At 41.5% G+C, this 21,388-nt stretch overlaps 1 protein-coding gene and 1 pseudogene across 1 annotated transcript in view; both read left to right on the plus strand.

Annotated features, from left to right (window-relative positions):
* Dnah14 (dynein axonemal heavy chain 14) overlaps positions 1–21,388 on the plus strand; it is a 208,245-nt gene that overhangs the window by 85,173 nt on the left and 101,684 nt on the right. Inside the window, exons 37-43 of the mRNA XM_052201306.1 lie at positions 407–619; positions 1,984–2,077; positions 4,060–4,268; positions 6,193–6,445; positions 16,667–16,739; positions 18,886–19,124; positions 21,167–21,289. Coding sequence (XP_052057266.1) covers positions 407–619; positions 1,984–2,077; positions 4,060–4,268; positions 6,193–6,445; positions 16,667–16,739; positions 18,886–19,124; positions 21,167–21,289 — 1,204 coding nt within the window. The remainder of the gene's footprint in view (positions 1–406; positions 620–1,983; positions 2,078–4,059; positions 4,269–6,192; positions 6,446–16,666; positions 16,740–18,885; positions 19,125–21,166; positions 21,290–21,388) is intronic.
* Positions 8,894–9,678, plus strand: LOC127697916 (platelet-activating factor acetylhydrolase IB subunit alpha2-like; annotated as a pseudogene).

The following is a 21,388-nucleotide window of genomic DNA, read 5'->3' on the forward strand; positions in this document are numbered from 1 at the left end:
ACAGCTGGGTTTTTATTACCTTCAATTCCCAAAGATTCCCACTACTTGTATATCTGTACCTATAACTTCTTGCTTTGCATTATATGAATCTGTGTGTTTCTGCAATATGTCTGCCCCTTACCCAAGCAGGTTACAATTTTGTGGATAGACTGAGAGCACACCCTGCTTCCCCGCCTCTCTTCAGGGTACCTTGGCGCCCAGCGTGCCACACCCCAGTCAGAGCCTGTGTTCTGTAGCAGAGCTCTGTGAGACATCTTGTTAATCACTGTCTTTATAGAGATGCTTTGCTTGATATGAAAGATTTCTCCCAAAACCCATTGGCAACTATGGTGTAAAAACAGTAAGTAATTGTACTATAAATAATTCCTTTTAAAACAGCACTGGCTTTCTCTTCCCCTGCCCCCAGTCTACAGGGAAAAAAGGAAAAATTGATGTTTGTGTTTTGAATCCAAAATGTGTCACTCTTGGCGAACTGTATGGACAGCTGAATGTTAATACAATGGAGTGGACCGATGGGTTACTGTCGGCAGCAATTCGGAACTACGTCTATATGAACACGGCAGATTACGCCAAGAAAGACAGCACTTTTGAAATGTCAGGAATCACAGACTTATCTAATGTAAGGTTACTATGGAGTTTCATATTTTCCTTTGACTAATATAGGCAGTTGCATATTTATTAATGCATAATTAGCCACCTATTAATGTAAAGAAGTCTTATAAACAGTTTTAAAATAAAAGTTATTAAAAAATAGAAATTACACTGTTCAGTTTTTAAGTGGTCAGTAAACAATAGGATGAAGTTGAAGATCATTGTGTTGAAAGAAATGCAAAAAGAATTGGGTCTACAATAGAGAACAACCTGATAATTAAGTATCACTAAAGGACTTTACAAATTAAACGAGGATGGCTTTGTTTAAAAAAAGAGGGAGAATAAATTATTTGATGCAAAATTTGTTAAAGAGTGAATATAAGTACCAAAAAAGAAAGGTTTTGTTCTTATAACTAATAAGTAGTGTTATTACTATAAGCAATAAGTTATTGCTATAAGTTATTACTATAAGCAAAGTTATTACTATAAGCAAAAGGTGATATTTGAAAGCAACGGGTTAGCAAAGACAAAAATAACAGTCTACATTTGCTAGTCCATATACTAATATACAAATATAATTTAGAACAATTTTGAAAATCTAATCATATCTCAGTATTCATACGTTCACCTCTGTAGATCCACCCAAATCTAGATCCAAATATCCAAACTATTTGGAAATGAAATGGTATCTGTACTAAGTGTGTATATACTTTTTCTTAGCACTATTTCCCAAACAATCTAACATCATCATATCTAACTTTTAAGCTGTGTTAGGTTGAGTAATCCAGATATAAAGTACCTAAATAATGTACTATTTTACTTAGGGCACCTAAGCATTCTTACAATTCGGCGGTTTCTGGGGCTTCTTAGAAAGCTTTCCCCTAGATAACAAGGACTGACTGTTTAGCTTCCTACACGATACAATGAGCTTCCTACATGATACAGTATATTCCTTGGCTTTACAAAACAATTGCTGTGTTCTTCATGCCAGCATGCATGAGCAAGTGCCTGTAGCTGTGGGGTAGGCTATATGGTGCTGTAGGTCCAGCTGGTACAGTTCCTCTGTGCTGTTTCTTTGCTGATTTTGATCGGATATTGGTGAAAGTAGAGTGCTAAAGTCCCTTGCTATTAGTATTCCAGAATCCGCCAGCCTTTATATCTATCAACATTTGTTCTCTATACCTAATGCTCTGATCCTGGGTTTTTATAATGTTTAGATTGTCTACAATTATTTACTAGATTCACCTTTTTGCTTTGCATTTACCATGAGGCTTATGAACGCTTTTCTAAATTATAAGAGCTTATGTTAAAATGATAGTTACTTAGTAATGACAATAAAGACAGAAAATGTTAGCATAATGCTACATCTTGATTATCCATTATACAATTTAGATTTTCCAAGTTGGTTTCTCTACAATAGCGGATATGGATAACAACATTTTTATGAGAGAACTAGAAAAAAGCTTTAAAACTCCAGAAAGTAATGGTAAGTATTATTATCAACTTCAATATACTTAATTTTTGTATTTGAATTTGAAGTAAATTTTGAGCCAACATGAACCACTGGAGCTTAAGTAGACTTTTGGTTTATAAATAATTGGGACTAAAATGGTAGAAATAATCATATGAGAAGCAGTAGACTCACCCTCCTGCCTCTGAGTGGCACTGCCAAGCCATCTGTACACTGCCAGCTAAATCACAGGATCCTAGCAGCTTCGTCTCAAATGCACAGAGTGGGTGTATAACCCAAGCTCTGTTCCACAGGAGCTGCCACACTAATGAAAGAGCCTCTGCCTCCCCCTCCCATCCCAGACTGAGCCTTGCAGCAACTCTTTCTCAGCAGACTTTGCCATCCACACTCAGAAAAGGACCCTTACTGCTACATCTACTTTCCTGGAATTTGGAATAATATTTTAAGGAAAGTACAGTGGTTGGGTATAGCCATTTAATAGTGCACTTACAGTTTATAGTGTAGCTAGTTATATGAGGTTGTAGGATAATGGATAGATATTTCAAGCAGATAGAGCCCATCTTCTCAGCAGAGACTTTCTAGATCCTATCTCTCCTCTCTGGTTCATTGTGAACGCATGAAATGTCTTCCGGGTGCCTAGCTATTTGTAGTGACCTCCCTACTCCCGGCTGGTAGGTATTCTAAAATTATTAAGCATGACAGGAAGCGTAGCATGCAGTGCTATGTTCTGAACATTTGCATCCTGTTCCCCAAAGTGTGTGTATTAAAGTCCTAGCCCTCGAGCTAATGATTTAGAACACAGGGTCTTGGGGAAGCCAGAGGGCCAGGAGTGGTGCGCCCTACTGAACAGGACCAATGCCCTACCTGAGATGCGTTCTGCCCCTACTGATGGAGTTAGAATCCTTGTAAAAGGGACTCAAGGGAAAGTTTTCCTTCATGCGGTCACACAGCAAGAGGAAGGTTCACTCTTTGAACTAAGAAGCTGTCTCTAACCAAGTCTGCCAGCACCTATCCTCCAGACTTCAGAGCTGTGAAGAATACGTGTGTGCTGGTTATAAGCCGCCTGCTCAGAGACTACAATGATAGAGTTGATGGGTTCTGAGTATGGTAGAGTTTAAATTGTCTCCTTCATTCTTTGATTTTCCTTTGACATTTTCTAGTCCTGAGTAGAAGATGCAAATTCACAAACCACATTATTGAAAAACTTTGGAACTACTTGTCTTTCTCCTATCCAGATATTAAGGATTAATTATGTGTTTCATCAATCTAAGAATGTCTATCTAGAAAGTGCTTAAAGCAATTTCAAGTATAGAGTATATTTATTGACAGTTAATGAATATTTAAGAGTATGTATATATACATATGTATAAGATGTATATATATGTATATGCATATGCATATGTATATGTATATGATGTAGCCTCTTTTATAAGAGCATTAATCCCACTTATAAAAGTTGAGCGTGTCCAGCACAGACTCCAGTGTAACATAAGCACTCGTTCTAGTGTTTCCTGGAACAATGTTCTCATCTTAGAAAATACTTTCTAGAGGCTGAGGGATGGATCAGCAGGTAAAGTACTTACCACACATGCGTGGGAATGGAATTGAGATTCCAAGAAACTAATTAAGAAGCCAGCTGTAGATGAATGTACAATCTCAAGACTCAGGCAGAGATAGAAGACCTCCAGGGCAAACTGGCTAGCTAGACCAGCCAGAAATTACCAAGTGAGAAACCTGGCTCCATGAATAAAGGCAGAGAATTATTGAGGAAGACACCTGACAACAACTTCAACCCTCCACACACATGTATGCCTACATGTGCACATACCCTCACACGTGTATGCACATGCAAATGTGTATGCACACATGTGCATATGTGTATCACATATACATATATGCACAGGACTATTTTCTAACAAAAATAAAAAGTTTTCAAAATTGTCATAAAAGAAGTCTGAGCTCAGTCTTAGCTGCAGTAAAAATATTTTTCTTCCTAGATTTTGATTGGCAATGGATTGTTTTAGACGGCCCAGTCGACATCTTATGGATAGAAAATCTAAACACTGTGCTCGATGAAACTAGAACACTGTGCCTGGCCAACAGTGAAAGGATTAGCCTGACTAACAAGATCAGAGTGATTTTTGAAGTGGACTCTCTGTTTAACTGCTCCCCCTCTATCGTCACCCGGTGCGCAGTGGTGTACATGGTAAGTTTTCAAACCTGGTCCTTGGCAGAGGAAGGCTGAGCATAGACTACTCCTATTAACTGTGTTTTAGTTTTACCTCTCGACCCAGTCGAATGACCCCTAAGCTTCATAATCCAGAAGTGATACTGTCACTAATCCTACACTGGGAGGCTTGAGCATCAATATTTCAGACAAGCACATTAGGCTATTCATATGAATTATTTTTCCAGCAAAGGAAAGATTGCCCAGAAGCCTTTTTCACCGTATGACTCTCAGAATTTGGGAAGAAAATTTCCAAGATGTAAAAGTCTGTTTGATTTCCCCAGATGATGGTTGTAATGAGAGCCCTTCCCAAGCTGTACGAATACATGGCTCAGGCTGAGCCCAGAGAGTTTCTGTCTTTGCACTAACTATCCCTAGGCTTAGGCCTGGAAGCCTCTAGCTCTCTGTAGCCTCTGTAGAATCTAACCTAGGCCTGGAAGGTTTCAGCCTCCTAGACTTCCTGTTGGATAAGCTCACCCTTTGTAGCTCTTTCTGATCTCTGGCTGGCTGGTTCAACTCAGCTGTTGTGGCTCAAACTCCTCTCCAAGCCGACTGATTCCATCTGGCTTCCCTCGGCTTCTCACTGGCTTGCTCTGCTTGGCCTCAGACTAACTCTGGCAGTCTGTTCTAATCTTCTGGCTCCTTCTTATTCTCTGGCTTCAACTGCCTCTGCTGACCTGAACTGAACTGCACAAACTGAACAGAACTCACAAATGAACTCAACTGAACTCAACTGAACTGCACCAACTACACTGACTAAAATGATTTGTAACTGTGGGCTTTTCTACCCACACCCCAGCTCCCAAAATAATGACCCTGAGACTTAATTATGTATGAATAAATGCCTAGCCATAAATTGGGGCTTGTTCTCTGACTACTTAACTTCAATAACCATTGATTCTATTCTGTGAGTGCCACATGGCTGGTTACCTCTCCTCAGTTTCATGCATCTGTCTCCTCAGAGTTTGAAACAAATCTCGCCCATGTCTGACCCTATCCCAGAATTCCTCTCTCCCTATTGTAACTCCACCCCCTCTTACTTCCTGCATCAGTATTTTAGCCAAATCAGCTTTGTATTAACAGGTGATACTTCCTTACAGTACGCAACAGATTCTCTCCATACTGATTCAATTGAAGACCAATGCATTGCCTGAACTCAACTGAATCCCCTGAGCTGCCCTCCTCTCCTGACTCACTCTGAGCTGATCTTTGAGTCACCTCTTTTTCCTATCTGTTCTCCTGAGAGTTGGGCATATCCTAGTTCTGACTCCTTCTGTCAGGTCTTTCTCTGATTCATCACTTTGTCTGTCCCTCATTTAGATATCTCTTTCAAACATGACTTCATCCTTTTACAAACTAACTCCACCTTCATTATTTGGGATGAAAGGATACGCCCTATTAAGGGCATGTCTGTATTCCAGCCAGGTCATACTGTAATCCAGGGTGTGTCTGCACTCTGGATTACAGTATGATCATATAGACCTAGAAGGTCTAGGTCTATCCCTTGGCAGAGCAGCCATGTTGCTGAATTTAAATTCCTCTACACCAAAACAGTGGTATGGAAGTAGAAAACATAACCCAAAAAATTCTATACATGAAATTCATTAGCAGCTATGATTGGCTAATTTGGGATGTCAGTTAGAACGAGGCTGCCCCGGATGACCTTTCCCTTACAGCTGGTACACTGCCCAGCACATCTCTGGCTCAGATTCCCAGTGCTTGTCTTCTCCTCAAACCATGGTTTTAAAAAAACTCCAATATCATTACAACAATTGTGATTTCTTTAGCTTGTTGTTGTTTTAGCTTTAAATAATACTAAATATAACCACAGGTAGGTGGTGAAGTAAAAGAAATTAATGCTGGATTCTTATTTACATAAGTTTTTTTTTCTTTTTATTACTAGGACCCTGTTGATCTGGGATGGGAGCCTTACATTAAGTCATGGCTTCTGAAAAGTTCAAAAAGTATAAGTCAGCAAGGAATGCAGTGTCTTGAGATGATGATTAATAGAAGTGTTTCAGAAGGGATGAAATTTCTGAAAAAACATAAAAAGTTTCTGCCATATCCCATTCAGGATGTGACGGTCGTCATGACTCTGTGCAGGATTCTAGATGCTTTTTTTGACTTCATGCATATAAAACAAGAAACTCCAAAAAGTGAGTTCTCCCTGAGATACATTGATGAAATATGTCTTCACTCTTCAATGGCAGTTTGTCTCTTCCTAGTAGGTCTTATGAAAGCAAAGTGAAGGTAGGAATTGTATGGCCTCTCCATCTGCTTGAGGTGACAGCCAGCCTGTACACTGAACAAGCTAAAACTCTTAAGAGAGGTGTACATCAACAGGGGTAAATTAATAACATACATGTCAAGATTCATATTAGCAAGTGGAAAGAGCCTTGGAAGACCCTGATTAAGCAAGAATGCTTTGTTATGTTTTAAGGATTCTTCACATCAGCAAGTGTTAAATCTATAATGTGATCATGCAGAGACAAAAGCCAAAAAGGTGGCAAAACAGAAAGAGATGTCGTGTTTCCTTTTCTTATTGGCATTTCAGGCTGAGTAGTTTCTATTGACGTATGATTAGCTCATTATGCCTTTATTCCATACAGTTTGCTGTGAGGCCATAAATACAAATATGATCTCCGCTATTATCTTATGTATCCCTGCTTATGTTTCTGTCCTACTAGATTATATATGTATGTACATGTGTGTGTGTGTGTGTGTGTATGTATGCCTAAATTTAGCATTTTGAGAATATAATACACAGTGCTGCTCCGTTTGTGAAGGGTCACATTCAGATAAATCCACTATGACGTAAGAACATTTTAAGTTAAACATTGACACACCCAATCTGTTACTGTAGCTCATGCATTGGGGGTTTTGTTCCAAGTAAGCTGGAGAGAGTAGGTCAGTAGGTGCCAGAACTTTTGGTGTCTTGCTCCTGGCTCCTTCCTCTCTTGCTCTCTCTCTCCTTGCTGTTCACAGTGAGGTGAACCTTCTCTATATTCTCACCTCCATGATGATCTAGCTCTCCAACGGGTCCAGACCAGTTGAACCACCCACTATGAACTAAAATGTCTGAAACTACAAAGCAAAAATGAATCCTTCCTCCTCAATATTATTCACACAAGGCATTTTGTCACAGAGACAGGAAGGCGACTAACAGAAAACTGGCGACAGCCGTGGGGGTACACCATGGGTGCCGGCCGTGGGGGCGCATTACTATCCTAAACCCGACTGTGTGGTTCTTAAGCCTGTATACCTGGTTTTGCAGAATGTGAAAATATTTGGAAACATCAGACTATAGATGCCCTAAAATGTAAACAGAGCTTAATGAATAGTTCGTGTAGGACCTAAGACCAGGATGCCCACAGGCTGTGGACAGTGAAGGCCACGCCCATACAGTCTCATTTAAATGAGGCCTCAACTGAGAACTGCACTAGAGCCCATTCCTGTTACACTCAAGAAAAGAATCTGTCTGTATTTTTTGTCTATTGTCTGAGACTGGATAGTGCTGAATTTAAACATTTATACCATTTAATTTAGCTTGGAAAGTTCTGAGACAGCCTAATGTTTGGGCTCTGACATTGTTTCTGCTGCTCATAGCCAGGTTTACAGTAAGAATCTGGAAGGAAAAGCAGAGCAGAAAAAACTTGGGGGCTGAGGGGTTGGAGTTATGCAGGTTTATCAAAAAGCCAGTTTAGAACTGGGACTCTAGCAGGCCTGGACTCTGACGGAATTCAGTTAAAAAGAAGCCAGCCACTTCCCATTTGGAAATGGTGAAGTCGCCTTTGGGACATCCTGGAGTTGGCTGGACCCCAAGACAATACCTCCAGGGCAGCAGACTTGTGCAGGCCTGCCTAGAAAGTTGTCCCCCTTGGGTTTAATTTCACTGGGCTCAGGTACACAGAGGCCACTGCAACTAAGGCCAAGGGACCTTGAGCCAGGGCTAGTGGCAGACCCTGTTGTGATTCCGGCTTTGCAGAAATATAGAATGTAAAATTATGAGATCAAGGACAATTCTACACAGATTTTAAAGGAATGCCTGGGAGGCCAGGTGGTCTGTGTCAGGATAGCATTTGTGTAGGCAGCTCCTGCGAGGTCAGCTAAAGCTGTGAAGTAAAACCTAATCCTCAGTGGAGACCCTGGGATTCGAGAGTTGCCAGGAGTCCGCTGGAGGAGCTGCAAGCTTTGAGCATAAGAAGTCCAAGAGAGAGGCCATGTAGGCTCCAAAATAACAAGGTGACAGGGGCAAGCCTGCCCAAGGAAGCCCACATCAAAATAGCAGTGTCCTGAATACTGACACGGTTCCACAGAGTTTATGATTCATACCGCAGATTCCAGTTTTGCTTTCTTCTGCTCTCACCTGCTATCAATCATTCAGTGCCTCCAAAACTGAGTAAGAATGTTTATAGTCTTTGCCATTGTCTATAGGAAACAAGTCATGTGTATTATTGCACGGCTTGCATTGAAAGATAGTTTGGACTTGATTTTTAAACAATACTCGTTCTGCTAAGATGGTGGGACTCCCACAGTTTGACTGACAGCACTGTGCATTATGAGATAGACATGAGGGTGCAGGGGCCCGAGGAGGGGATGCACAACGGACCGTGGCTGGCCGTCCGGATCAAGCGAGTGACTGAAGCACAGCCCGCTGCTGCCGCTGCCGCCCACACGGACCCTCTGCCTCTGTGTAGAATGAGCCAAGGAGACTCGAACCCAGCAGGTATTCCACATGGCAGCAGAAGACATTCAAGGAGATGACAGGTGGGTGTCTCAGCATAATAGGTTTGTTCTGGACTGTAAAGACAAAGAGCCAGATGTGCTGTTTGTGGGAGACTCCATGGTACAGTTAATGCAGCAGTATGAGATATGGCGGGAGCTGTTTTCCCCACTTCATGCTCTTAATTTTGGGATTGGGGGAGACACAACATGACATGTTTTATGGAGACTGAAGAATGGAGATCTGGAGAACGTTAAGCCTAAGGTCATTGTTGTCTGGGTATGAACAAACAACCGTGAAAATACAGCAGAAGAAGTCGCAGGCGGGATTAAGGCTATTGTACAACTTACAAGCACGCGGCAGCCACAGGCCAAGATCATTGTACTGGGTCTGTTACCTCGAGGTGAGAAGCCCAACCCTTTAAGACAAAAGAATGCCAAGATGAACCAGCGCCTCAAGGTTTCCCTGCCAAAGCTTGCCAATGTGCAGCTCCTGGATATAGATGGAGGCTCTGTGCCCTCGGACAGTGCCATCTCCTGCCACGGCATGTTGGATTTTCTTCATCTCACAGGAGGGGGCCATGCAAAGTTCTGCAAACCCCTCCATGAACTGATCATGCAGTTGCTGGAGGAAACACCAGAGGAGAAGGAAACCACCATTGCTTGACGGGCCCCATCAGTGTTAGCACGTCCCAGCGTCCTCAGATCAGTTAGACCACAGGCACTACAGAATCCTTTAAGGCACTTTGCATTGTACAATGTTCCTGGATGCTTGTATGTTTGAAGGGGGGGGAGGGATTTAAATTGGTCCTGTATATAAAGGTTTTGTTGGAGAGAGGAGAAAAATTAGCCAAGGAAGATTCATTTGAAACCAGAAGGAGACTTTTTAGTTGTTTGTGACACATTTGTAGAATTATCACTGTTTTTCCTAGGACAACATCAAGCAAGAATACAATACGAAGATTCTTTTCTTGGCCCTTTTTTCTATGGATTATGTTATGTGTGATAACTATCACATCTACTTGGCTTTAAACTTATTTTTGGTCCAGTTTTAAGGTTCATAAGTTAGTATGTTGTGTTGTTTTGTTTGATTCATGTATCCTCAGTATTTTTATTAACATATAGCATCAGATTAAACATGCTAGTCACTCCAATATGGGAGATGCTATAGTTACAAGTGAATTTGTTCCTCTCAATCTTAAGCAGTGAAAACAAGGTCTGGGGACTCTGGGATATTGTTTTTATTGCTGCTAAATATCATGTCTTTAATAAACCCATGCATTACAGCCTCTCCTCTGCTCTCTCCACAGGTGGGTGATTTACATTGCAAACTTTTTGGGGGGGGGGGTTGAGACAGGGTTTCTCTGTCTAGCCCTGGCTGTCCTGGAACTCACTCTGCCTCCCAAGTGCTGGGCTTAAAGGTGTGCGCCACCACTGCCCAGCTACATTGCAAACTTTTAACTCATGTTTGATATAGGACTTGCACTGCCATCAGGATGACCTTACTGATGTATGACTCATACTGTGTGGTGTTCTGTGATGTAGGGCCTGTGTAATGTTAATCATCCAGAGTTCTGCTTGTCACCCCCCACCCACCCTGTTGTTTTCCTTTGTTTTGGGTGTGGGGTGGTCAGAATTGTTTCCCATTCCATAATGCCTGATGTTATTTCAAGTTTTATATTATCAAGGTGTATATGTTTGTTTTCATTTTATATAATATATAGATAGATAGATAGATTTTACAGTACTGGAATCAAACCCAGGGCCTAGCACGTGCTAAGCAAGTGCTGTGCCACTGAGGTAATCCCAAAACATGTTTGCTTGCTTGTTTGTTTGTTTTCTAATTGGTTTAATTCTTAAATCCTATCAGTTTAAAAAAATGGGTTTTTTCCATGGGAAACAGTGAAGCTGCTCTCACATAGATGTGCTATCTTTATCATTTTTATTCCTTTCTTGTTTTTGTTTTTTGAGGCAGGGTTTCTCTGTGTAGCCCTGGCTGTCCTGAAGCTCTGTAGACCAGGCTGGTCTCGAACTCAGAGGATCCCTTGCCTCTGCTTCCCAAGCGCTGGAATTAAAGGGGTGCATCACCACACCTAGCTTTAGCTGTGCTATCTCAATTCTACCATTTTAGTAAAGATAAAGTAGGTTCCTTTTTGGTCTTTTGAGACTGTGTTTCATAGTGTAGCTCTGCCTAGCCTGGAATTTGCATCGTAGACCAGGCTAGTGTTGAACTCACAGAGATCTGCCCACCCGTCTCTGGACTCCTGAGGCTTGAGAGTAAAGGCATGCCCCACCATGGAGGCAGCTCACGGATAATTTAAGGTTCCTTATATAATTTAGTGTCTTTGTCAAGATTTCAAGAGAGCTCTTTCTTTACATTCCTCCTGGTTTGCTTGAGCTACACAAAGTGCTATTGAGAGAATAATAAATTATTGGTCATCCAATATGCCTGTGGACCTGTATAAACTGGATCTACAAACATTTTAACTGGATCAGGTTGGGGATCATTAGATATGCTCTGCAGTGATTTTGCTTAATGGTCACATTCAGTAGCTGTGATCTAGGTTTTCATGTTCTGCTTTCAGAGCAGCCATTGAGGCTGTTTGTTAGAGAAACCGTTGGTGTGTGCGGAGACCAGCACCTGACTGAGAAAAATAGAGGGTGAGGTGTTTTTTTCCTGGTGAGCATTTGTGTAGGAATTTAATGCATAGTGTTGTGAATGTATCATGTCTTCATTAGCAATAGGAAAATACACATGGTGTTTACTAAAATAGTTTACTGCAGTAAAATTCTCATTTATTTTTTTTAGTAGCCAAAGTTCTTGTGTTTTTCAAGACAGATTGTTTTCTGAACCGAGGTATAATTTTAGGAAGGAGAGTTAATTAAGCCAGAATTTTGTGTGTAAAAAGAACATTTTCTACCCAGGTGTTTCTCTGTTGCTCGGACAGTGGGAGTGTGGTCCAGATGAATCCATTAGGTCATACCTGCAGCATGCGCTTGGAGATTCTCTTGACCAAGATGAACAAGTCCTATGATCTGGCCTTCAGTTCCTGCATATGTGTATAAACCTCAGATGCTACTACATTTTATACCTACCAGAGCTCTTCAAGCAATAGTATTTGAACCACCAGCCTTTTAAATAAAACTCTGTCCTATTGCCTAACATGAGAGAGAGAGAGAGAGAGAGAGAGAGAGAGAGAGAGAGAGAGAGAGAGAGAGAGAGAGAGAGAGAAAGATGAGCCTTTTGGAGGCCACAGTGTAGAATATAACAGTTTGAATGTGAACTGTGTCTCCTAAATGTCCATGTTTTGGGATCTTGGTTATGGACAGTTAGGAGAAGGCGCCCAACAAGAAGGGGTGGGCCCTTGTCTGCAGGGACTTGGGGAATGTCAGCCCTGGCTCCTATCCCATCCCACCCTCTGTTCTGCTTCCCATCCACAATAAGGTTCACAACCTCCTCCTCCGCACACTCTGCCTGCCGTGATGGTCCGCCTCACCATGGGGCCAGCATCAACACAGCCCAGGACTATGAACTAAAACCTCCCAAACTAGGAGTTCACATAAGTCTTGTCTTTTTGAGGGTATTTACGTTATAGATTCTGTAGATGAGATGGGCTAGTTTTGCCTAGCTCATAAAACACACTCAAACCACTAACATTAGCCTACATTTTGACAAAATTACCTGACATGGTGTTTATTTTATATAGTATGTGTTTTTATTTAAATAAATGGAAAGGGACAAATGGTAGTGATATGGGTATGCATTTGAACCATCATAAATCCAACAAGTTGAGCTATGACTAGATTGGAGAACATCACCTTATTAGCTACAGTCATCATGCAATACAGTCAGTCTTTGATCTTAATTCTTCTCGCATAGTTGAAATTTTGTATCCTTTGCTCAACACCTCTGTCACATTTTTCCCTATATGATCTCACCACCTTCTGGAAGAACATTCTGTTCTCTACATATGTGGGGGCCAACACTTTTAGATTACAAATCTGTATGAAATCAATTGGTATTGATTTCATTCAGTTGGATTTCTATGCCTGATGTTAGACAGAGTGTCTTCAAAGTGAATTCATGTTGAATTATGCTATGAAATAATATAATCATATTACTTTAATACAGGTAGTTATATAGTTCCTCCTGTACCTTTCTAGGAATGAATTGTTTTATTACCTGATACCAGGCTTAGTATGGGAAATAATTTGTTACAATTTAAAAATATTTAACATTAATGGAAGATTCTAGCAAATTCCTGAGAGACGAAGTCAATGAAACACCAGAAGAGTTTAAAACCAAAGTTTTCAGTGTCAATACTGATTCAAGAAGAGAGCAAAATCAAGATTTATAATAGAATATTTAAAAAGAGCAAAAGAAAAAAATCTGAACAACTAAAAACAAAGTTGAAAGTAATTACATTTTATATGAAGGATAAGTCTCTCATAGACAGATATTCTGTGATTTAGTTTTAAAATGAGAATCTAGTGATTTGTTCCCCACAGCAGCATTCTCAAAGCAACAGATGCAGAAGTAGCAGCTAATAAGCAGTTGGCAGTAATTCTATCAAGTTAAATGTTGTGACCTATGACCCTACAAATTCAGCTCACAGAAAATATAAATATGAGATAGTAAAACATATGCCCAAGCAAAAACTGATAATGAAATTCTTATAATGCCATTCCACATGATAGCCAGAAAGTGGAACCAACCCATTGTCTCTTGTCTGATAAATATGTAGAAAAATTATCGTATACTCCTACAATATTGAAAACATTCTATGAAGGAAGCTGATCACAAAAGCCACATGTTACCTGGGCACAGTGGTGACTAGCATACCCAGTCCTCAGGAGTAGACAGATGAAGATTCACGTCTCCGACAATGTCTGGAGGCATGGCACTGGTGGCGGAGCCCCGGCCTGGCATGCACAAGGCCCTAGGCTCAGGACTTATATGGGTCTCAGTCATTTAGAGTTCAGTGAGTTCTGTGAGAGCAAACAGGCTGATGCGGTCTGCGCACTGAGACAGTCATGGCTCGGGCCACACCTTCTCTAGCTGGAGTTTTGTTGCAGCTGCACCTGTAGCATGGGTTCCCAAAGACACCTACAGAGTGTACAGAGGAGCCAGGGCTGGCCCGTGGCAGCTCGCCCAGGGCACTAGAGGAGAATCCAGTAGTTGTCAAAGTGAGTCTCCTTACTCCTTCATAGGAAAATACAACTCACAATAACTTAGTATTCATGTTAATACTGTTTTTAACTTCGGAATACTGTTTAAGCACTTTCAGGAATGTCCTACTCCTGCCTAGCACCCTGGAGAGAGGCTGGTCACCCTAATATGTGTTTAGCTGAGCCACTATTAGCAGCTGTGTTTATAAGTTCCAGGCAGAGGGACCACGGCCCCTGCTCCCCTGTGATATCTTCTGGGATCATTTTCTTTGCATACCTTTAAGTCAGAGTCGGGCTGCTAACATCATAGTCACCCACCTGGATGAACTGGTTACAAGATGTTTTGATCCTCTCTTGGGAGAATGCTGAATGTCTCTAATGTGGAGACACTGAGTTCCCCCTTCTGGGAGTATTTAAAGTTCAGAACAAGGGCTTAGAAATGAGAACAGCTCAACTCCAAAGATAATGAAACAAGCAACCTGGACTCTTAAAGGCATCTGAAAAATGTCGGTCCAGATTTTAAAACAATTCCCTTAATCTTCTGAGGAATAGATTCCTAATGAATGGCTTAGTGCTGGCGTTCTGCCAACCAGATAATGAGAACCAGATAGAGTCAGCAGACCTCCTGATAGTGTTGAAGATGAATAGAGGTCCATAGTGACCTTCAACCTCCTGAAACCAGGAGAATTCACCCAAAGAGGAGGTGCAGAAATAATTCTCAGAAAATGACGCTTACCCTCCCCCCCCACACACACACGTGTGTGAACTCAGTAATGTACCACAAGCTTGAAAAATGAGAGACCATGAGCTGAAGGAGTCACTTGTTTCCCCGCTAGATGTCAAACCCACAACTACAGATGTAGGCACCTGGGACCCTCTCTGATGCCAGAGGAAGTGTCTACAGAATAGTTATGCTGGGCTTTCTCCAGAGAGGATTACAGCCATTTTCTTCAATTGGTTACATTTAGAAGAGAGGAGTGCTCAAATGTATTCTTTGTCTTGTTTTGTGATGGAGTCTCTTGTAGCACAGGCTAACCTTGAACTTCTAACCAAGATAACCTTGTGCCTATGCCTCCTGAATGTGGAATGACACTCTTGGCCACTTCAAACAGTTTTAGGGTTAAAAATGTAGCTTTTGAAGAAGGATGGTAGATGATAAAAGATGAACTTCAACTGGTGTGTTCACTTTTGTTTGTTTTTGTTTTTTGTTTTTTGGATTTTTTGGAGACAGGGTTTCTCTATATAGCCCTGGCTGTCCTGGAACTCAACTCTGTAGACCAGGCTGGCCTCGAACTCAGAAATCTGCCTGCCTCTGCCTCACAGAGTGCTGGGATTGCAGACGTGTGCCACCAACGCCCGGCTCACTTTTTCTCATAAAGTTTGGAACCAAAATTATATACTGAGTTTAAGGCATTAGTTTCCCTCTCAGCTCCCTTTTCTCCTCATCTAGTCCCCCAGCGGCTACTCCATCGAAGAAAATCATACCTCCTGGTACAGCAACCCTTAACAGGTGGTAGTTCCTCAGGCAAGGTGGGCTGTGGGCACTTTCATACCCTTGATAGACACTGATGGCTAGCAGGTACCAGACTATAAAGTTTAAAAGAAGGCAATTGAAGTAACAGTCAAGTAAGTTTTTTTAAAAGCTATTTAGCAATAATACATGCTGAAAATACTGGCAAATTCTCCTTAGTGTTGTTACTCTAGGGACTCTTAATAGAGTTATAATTGGAGAAGTAGAAGGTTTATGCGCAAGGAGTTTTATACGCGGGACTATTTATAGTCATAAAGACAATCTGAATTCCTGATTGGCTTAATAAATTATGCTGCATTTAAATCATATTTCACATGATATGAGGGTAACATAAAAACAGCCTTAAAAATCAAAATGCAGGATAAAAATCACAAGTTTTTTCATTTTTACCTAAGTTTAAAATTTTAAATACATTGTGTGCTTTGCTATCCCATGAGTGATACTGCAACATTTTAATGGTTGTGCAGGAGAGGGAGACTCTGCAGGGTCACTTTTCTGTATGTTTTTCTGTGTTTTAAGATATTCTAAAAAGGGTACATTTTGTCTTAATACTAAGAGCACAACTATTAGAAAAATGCTCTGAAGCCGGGCAGTGGTGGTGCATGCCTGTAATCCCAGCACTCTGGGAGGCAGAGGCAGGCAGATTTCTGAGTTCGAGGCCAGCCTGGTCTACAGAGTGAGTTCCAGGACAGCCAGGGCTATACAGAGAAATCCTGTCTTGAAAAAACCAAAATCCAAGAAAAATGCTCTGTAACAGCTGTGTAGTGCTTGACTCTGCTTTTCTCTGTCACGTGGATGTCTCATACAAATGGAGGGAGGAGGAGAGACGGGGGCAGTGTGCCCGGGCACTGCAGCATGAGGCTCCCGTGGCCGTTCACGCCTAGACAAGCTGTAAATTAGCCTACGGAATGTCAGGTCTGTTGCCAATCCCACAAAATATCCTGTTGTTTCTAAGGTAATGAAGCAGCAGACTACGAAGATCTCCCTACAGAGACGAAGGGGAAAGTCAAGTTCAAAGAAGAAAGGAGGTCAGTGCCACCCCCGAGGGCGAACACGCAAAGGGCCTGCCAGGTGTGAGAACCCCAGGGTGCATGGGCTCATTGTCAGGAAGCCATATTTTGTGATCTCATAACCCAACTCAGAGTCCTCTGAATAACTAATACAAGATAGGCATGCTTTTATGATATTTTAAAATAATAAGACTGCTATAAAAACATTTGTCTTTCCTTTACACATTTAGAAAGGAATAAGATTCATGTGACTTTATCTCCCATATCAGACATTTATAAGCTATGAAATACTGAACCAGTTATAGAATTTTAAAGCTTTATCTCACTGGTAAAACTAGAATGGTAATGTGACATGCCAGCTGTCTAGATCAGAACTTGACACATACTTAGGCGCATGACACATTGTAGCTATGAACCTATTCCATCTGTGCCTTTTCTAGATGGCCTTTGCTGAGTCCAGTCTAAATCTGTTAACCTGCAGAGCACTGTGCAACCTCTATGGCCAGCAGGATGACAGTGTACAGGAGGCAGACAGACAGTTCAGTTCAGCACGACCATGTTGCCAGTGTCAGCTCAAACTTGAGTCTGATCCCATGTGATTTATTTTAGACATATTTAAACACAGCACAATTTGGTGATAACTTTTATGGTAATACTTAACCCAGCCCTGTATGTACAATAAAGCAACCATAAATCCCTTTAAGGAACAAGATAAGCTAAATAAAGATTGGCCGTGACTGTATCGGAACTCTCTGTAAAGTGCATGTGACACCTTCTGCAAAGAGAGGTTCTATAGTTTGACTACAAGTGACATCCACCATAAAGATAGGTTTTATAGACTGAGGAAAACAAGCTTATGATATGGTCTTAGGAAGAATCTGGTGTGGTCTCCAGTACACTTAGCACAGAGGTCGCCAGGCTAGTGTGCATGTCTGCTCCGAGCCTTCTGGATGAGACATGCTGCGTCCCTTCCCTTGGGGGACCACCCATGTGCCATCCCACCTTTCCCTTGAGCTTGTCTGTGAGCCTCCCACATTAGCCCAGGGCCCCACCTCATATGTTACTCATCTCCTCATGCTTTTCTCATTCTTTCCTGTCCTGGGAAAAAGGCACCATGTCTACTTCATTCAGAGTGACTGATAAATAGTAGTAAACATTAATAAATGTTTGCTAAATTATACATAGCAGGATGTTTCCCATAGAATTACGCAAATGAGCTTTATGTTGAGAGTTGCTAATGAATTTCCATCTGATATACTTTCATTTTCATAATTTGTAGATATTTTTAGGATAATACTAAAACAATGCATGATGTTAGAAATTAGGCCCAAACCTCCTGTTTAATCCTGTTATCACCAAACCTGTCTCCACAGAACTCATGGTTCATTACCTGAGAGGAGTCTGGGTTTATTGGGGGTTTTGGGTTTTTTTGTTTGTTTGTTTTTTGAGACAGGGTTTCTCTGTGTAGCCCTGGCTGTCCTAGAACTCACTCTGTAGACCAGGCTGGCCTCAAACTCAAGAGGCTGCCTCTGCCTCCCAAGTGCTTGTATTAAAGTCATGTGCCACCACCGCCTGGCTCTGAGAGGAGTCTGAATTAACCTCAGATAGAAACAGCCTCCTCAGATTCTGACTGCCTGACATTAGCCATGTTGAGCTAAGCCAACCCTTAACCCTTGTTAAGAGAAATATAAAGTGAATCACCATTTACTTATGTCTTTCAGAAATGCAGAATTATAAATCCTCTCCTCCTCAACAAATTAAACCTTCAACTAGGATCTGCCTGAAATTAAAAAGGGCTACACATAGATACCAAATAAAGTGATGTGCATATGTAAGACATGTATACCTAACAGATAAAATAATAAACGCATACCAAGACTGTTATGATAAAGATACACGCACATATATCAAATGCAATTATGTGTTAAAGTTATAAATTTGTTGACATGTTACCAAAAACAGATAGGAAACAAGGTTAGGTAGGAATGTCTTATACATATACTACTTTAAAAATAAACACAGCAACTAATTTATGTGACTGTTATTTGAGGAACCATTATATCAGTACTTTATTTCAATTTTTAATAATAAAATGTCGGTATGATGTTGAGATCAATGATCCAGCTACTTTACCAAGCTTTTGATGGCCGCCTGTCCATCACAGTTACAACAAGGATGAGAGGATGTGGTTCCTGGAGAGGAACCCCGAGAAGCTGCCAGTGATGATTCAGAAGATCTTTGTGTTCGCCTTCACATGGGCGTTTGGGGGAATTTTAAAGCGAGAAGACCAGCATGAGGAGGACCTGCTATTCCACTCAACCTTCGAGCATAACTCCCTTTCGGAAGTGACCTATAGCTTTGACTACTTTGTTCGTGAAATATTTGAAGATGACTCAGAAAGAGGTGAGTGGATTGGCTCACCTATGGACTGTAAACTAATTCTTGTTAAAAGTGTAAAATCTCAGTTATACACAGAATCTCAAAATGATGGGAAGCATGCTCGATGGGTACAGAATGATAAGTTCTTTGTAGCTAGAAATGTCAAAAGGTTTCAGATTAACCGGGGAAACATAAAAATCAGTATATTTGAAACAAGCAAAATGCTAAAAATAAATTAAAAATAAATTCCTAAGTGACAGTGCTACAAATACAAAACAGGACAGAGGAGCAGCAAAGTGAAATAGAAGCCAAAGAATTAAAGAAGGTTGAAGTGTAAGACCCCCCCAAAAACCGAGGGCACCCCAGCGCCCCACGCCTCAGAAGGCGACACCCAAATCACTTGTGAGAAACGGTCTCGATGCAATAACAAGAGGATTTTTTTATTCCAGAATTCTGGGTTCCACAGCCGTACACCACGTAGAGGTAGAGAACTGTGGACCATGAGTGCCGAACTGCGACAGCTTTTATAAGTTTACAACAAAGCCTGTGAATCACACACCAATCATTCCTTAGCATTGAGAGCCCGCATAGTGTGAGCCAATCAATTTGTACCACTCCATAGTTTTTAGGCCAATCAGTTTAAATTATCGGAGCCCGCGCTCTGTGGACCAATTAGTTTCCTATTTTCTTGGAGGTCTATAGCTGTGTGAACTCCCGGATGTGGGTAATGGCATAAGCAGTTTACAGAAGCAAGATAAGCAAATAATTAGCTCATTTCCAGTTACCTTACAGGGCCAGGATCACATATTCAAGGCCTTTTTGCCTAGCTCTTGACAAAGGGCAGGCTCTGGAATGTGACCTTTTACCTAGTTTCTAACAAAGAGCACAAAGAGCAGGCTCTGGAATATGAAGTGTTTGGGGCTCCTTAGAAGGTTGGAATTAGAGCTTCTTTGGAGCGAGATAGCATTTTAAACTTCTGACTTCTTGGGGCCATATATTAGGCTGTATTTTCTATCCTTTCAGAAGAACACTGTATTTAAAATAATAGCATCCCACCAGGGCTGAAGAGATGGATCAGCGGGCGTAGAATTTGCTGTGCAAGCATAAGTACCTGAGTTCAAATCCCCAGCAGCCAGTAAAAAAGCCAGGCATGGCTGCATGTGTCTGTGCTGGGACCCCAGTGTTGGGGTGTGGAGATGGAACCGTTCTGAGACCAACCGGCCTCACCAAATAGCAAGGTTATCATTCAGGGAGAGTCGCACTGTCTCAGGGCAGAACGGTAGAGCATGACAGAAGACACTTGATATCCTGCTCTGGCCTCCCACATGCGCCCAAGGTGCATGTGTGTACACACAGGACTCACACACCAATTTTATGAATTTAACATCATAGTTTTATCAACAAAATCTGTAAGGATTCTGAGACAAAACTAACAACACTAGCATCCTAGTAATATGAGGTGTTATGACTCATGTCTGTAATCCCAGTGCTTGGAAGGTGGAAGCAGGAACATCAGGAGTTCAGGGTCATCCTCAAGTATATAACCTGAGTGAAGCCTGGTCTATGTAAGACCTTCTGTCAAAAAGGAAAGGAAAGGGAAGGGAAGGGGGAAGGGAAGGGTAGGAAAGTGAGGGGAGGGGAGAGGGAGGGGGAAAGAAGAAAAGAGGAGAGTGGAGGGAATGGGGAGGGGGAAAGAGAGGAAAGGGGAGTGGAAGGGGACAGGAGGGGAGGAAAAAGGAAACTTCTGTATTATGTTGACTTGACTGGAGCTAGTAGTTACTGGAATTTACTAGTATCCAAACACACAACTGTAGCAAGCACTTTGGGATAAGTTTTCTTAGGACATTTAATCACAATTTGCCGCCTTCAACATGTGAAAAAAATAATTAAAAGTTAATGAATGCTTGCCTTTGTACAAGCTAATACTAAGAGGACACGGCCTGCCTGCTTTATGTAGTTGTATGCACTCCAGCGGACAGCTGTGTCACAAACCCTTACCTTCCCAGCAGAGTCCGCGCCGCTGCTGGTCCAGTTTCTTACTAGACCCTTGTGTCTGTTGTTTGCAGATACTGGCATCAACTTACCCGGAAGTGAGCGGTCTGTATTTGCGTATTTTGTGGACTTACAGCAGTGCGAGTTTATGCCTTGGTCAGACTTAGTTCCTAATGCTCAGATCCTAATTCAAAAAGGTAAGTATCATTACTTTTTAAATGCCTTTTAACCTCTCTAAAATTCTGGAGATATTATATGAATCATAAAAATAGATAAGTTCTTAACATTGGGGATTA

This window comes from Apodemus sylvaticus, chromosome 12 (assembly GCF_947179515.1).
Source record: "Apodemus sylvaticus chromosome 12, mApoSyl1.1, whole genome shotgun sequence".
NCBI classification, from domain to species: Eukaryota; Metazoa; Chordata; class Mammalia; order Rodentia; family Muridae; genus Apodemus; species Apodemus sylvaticus.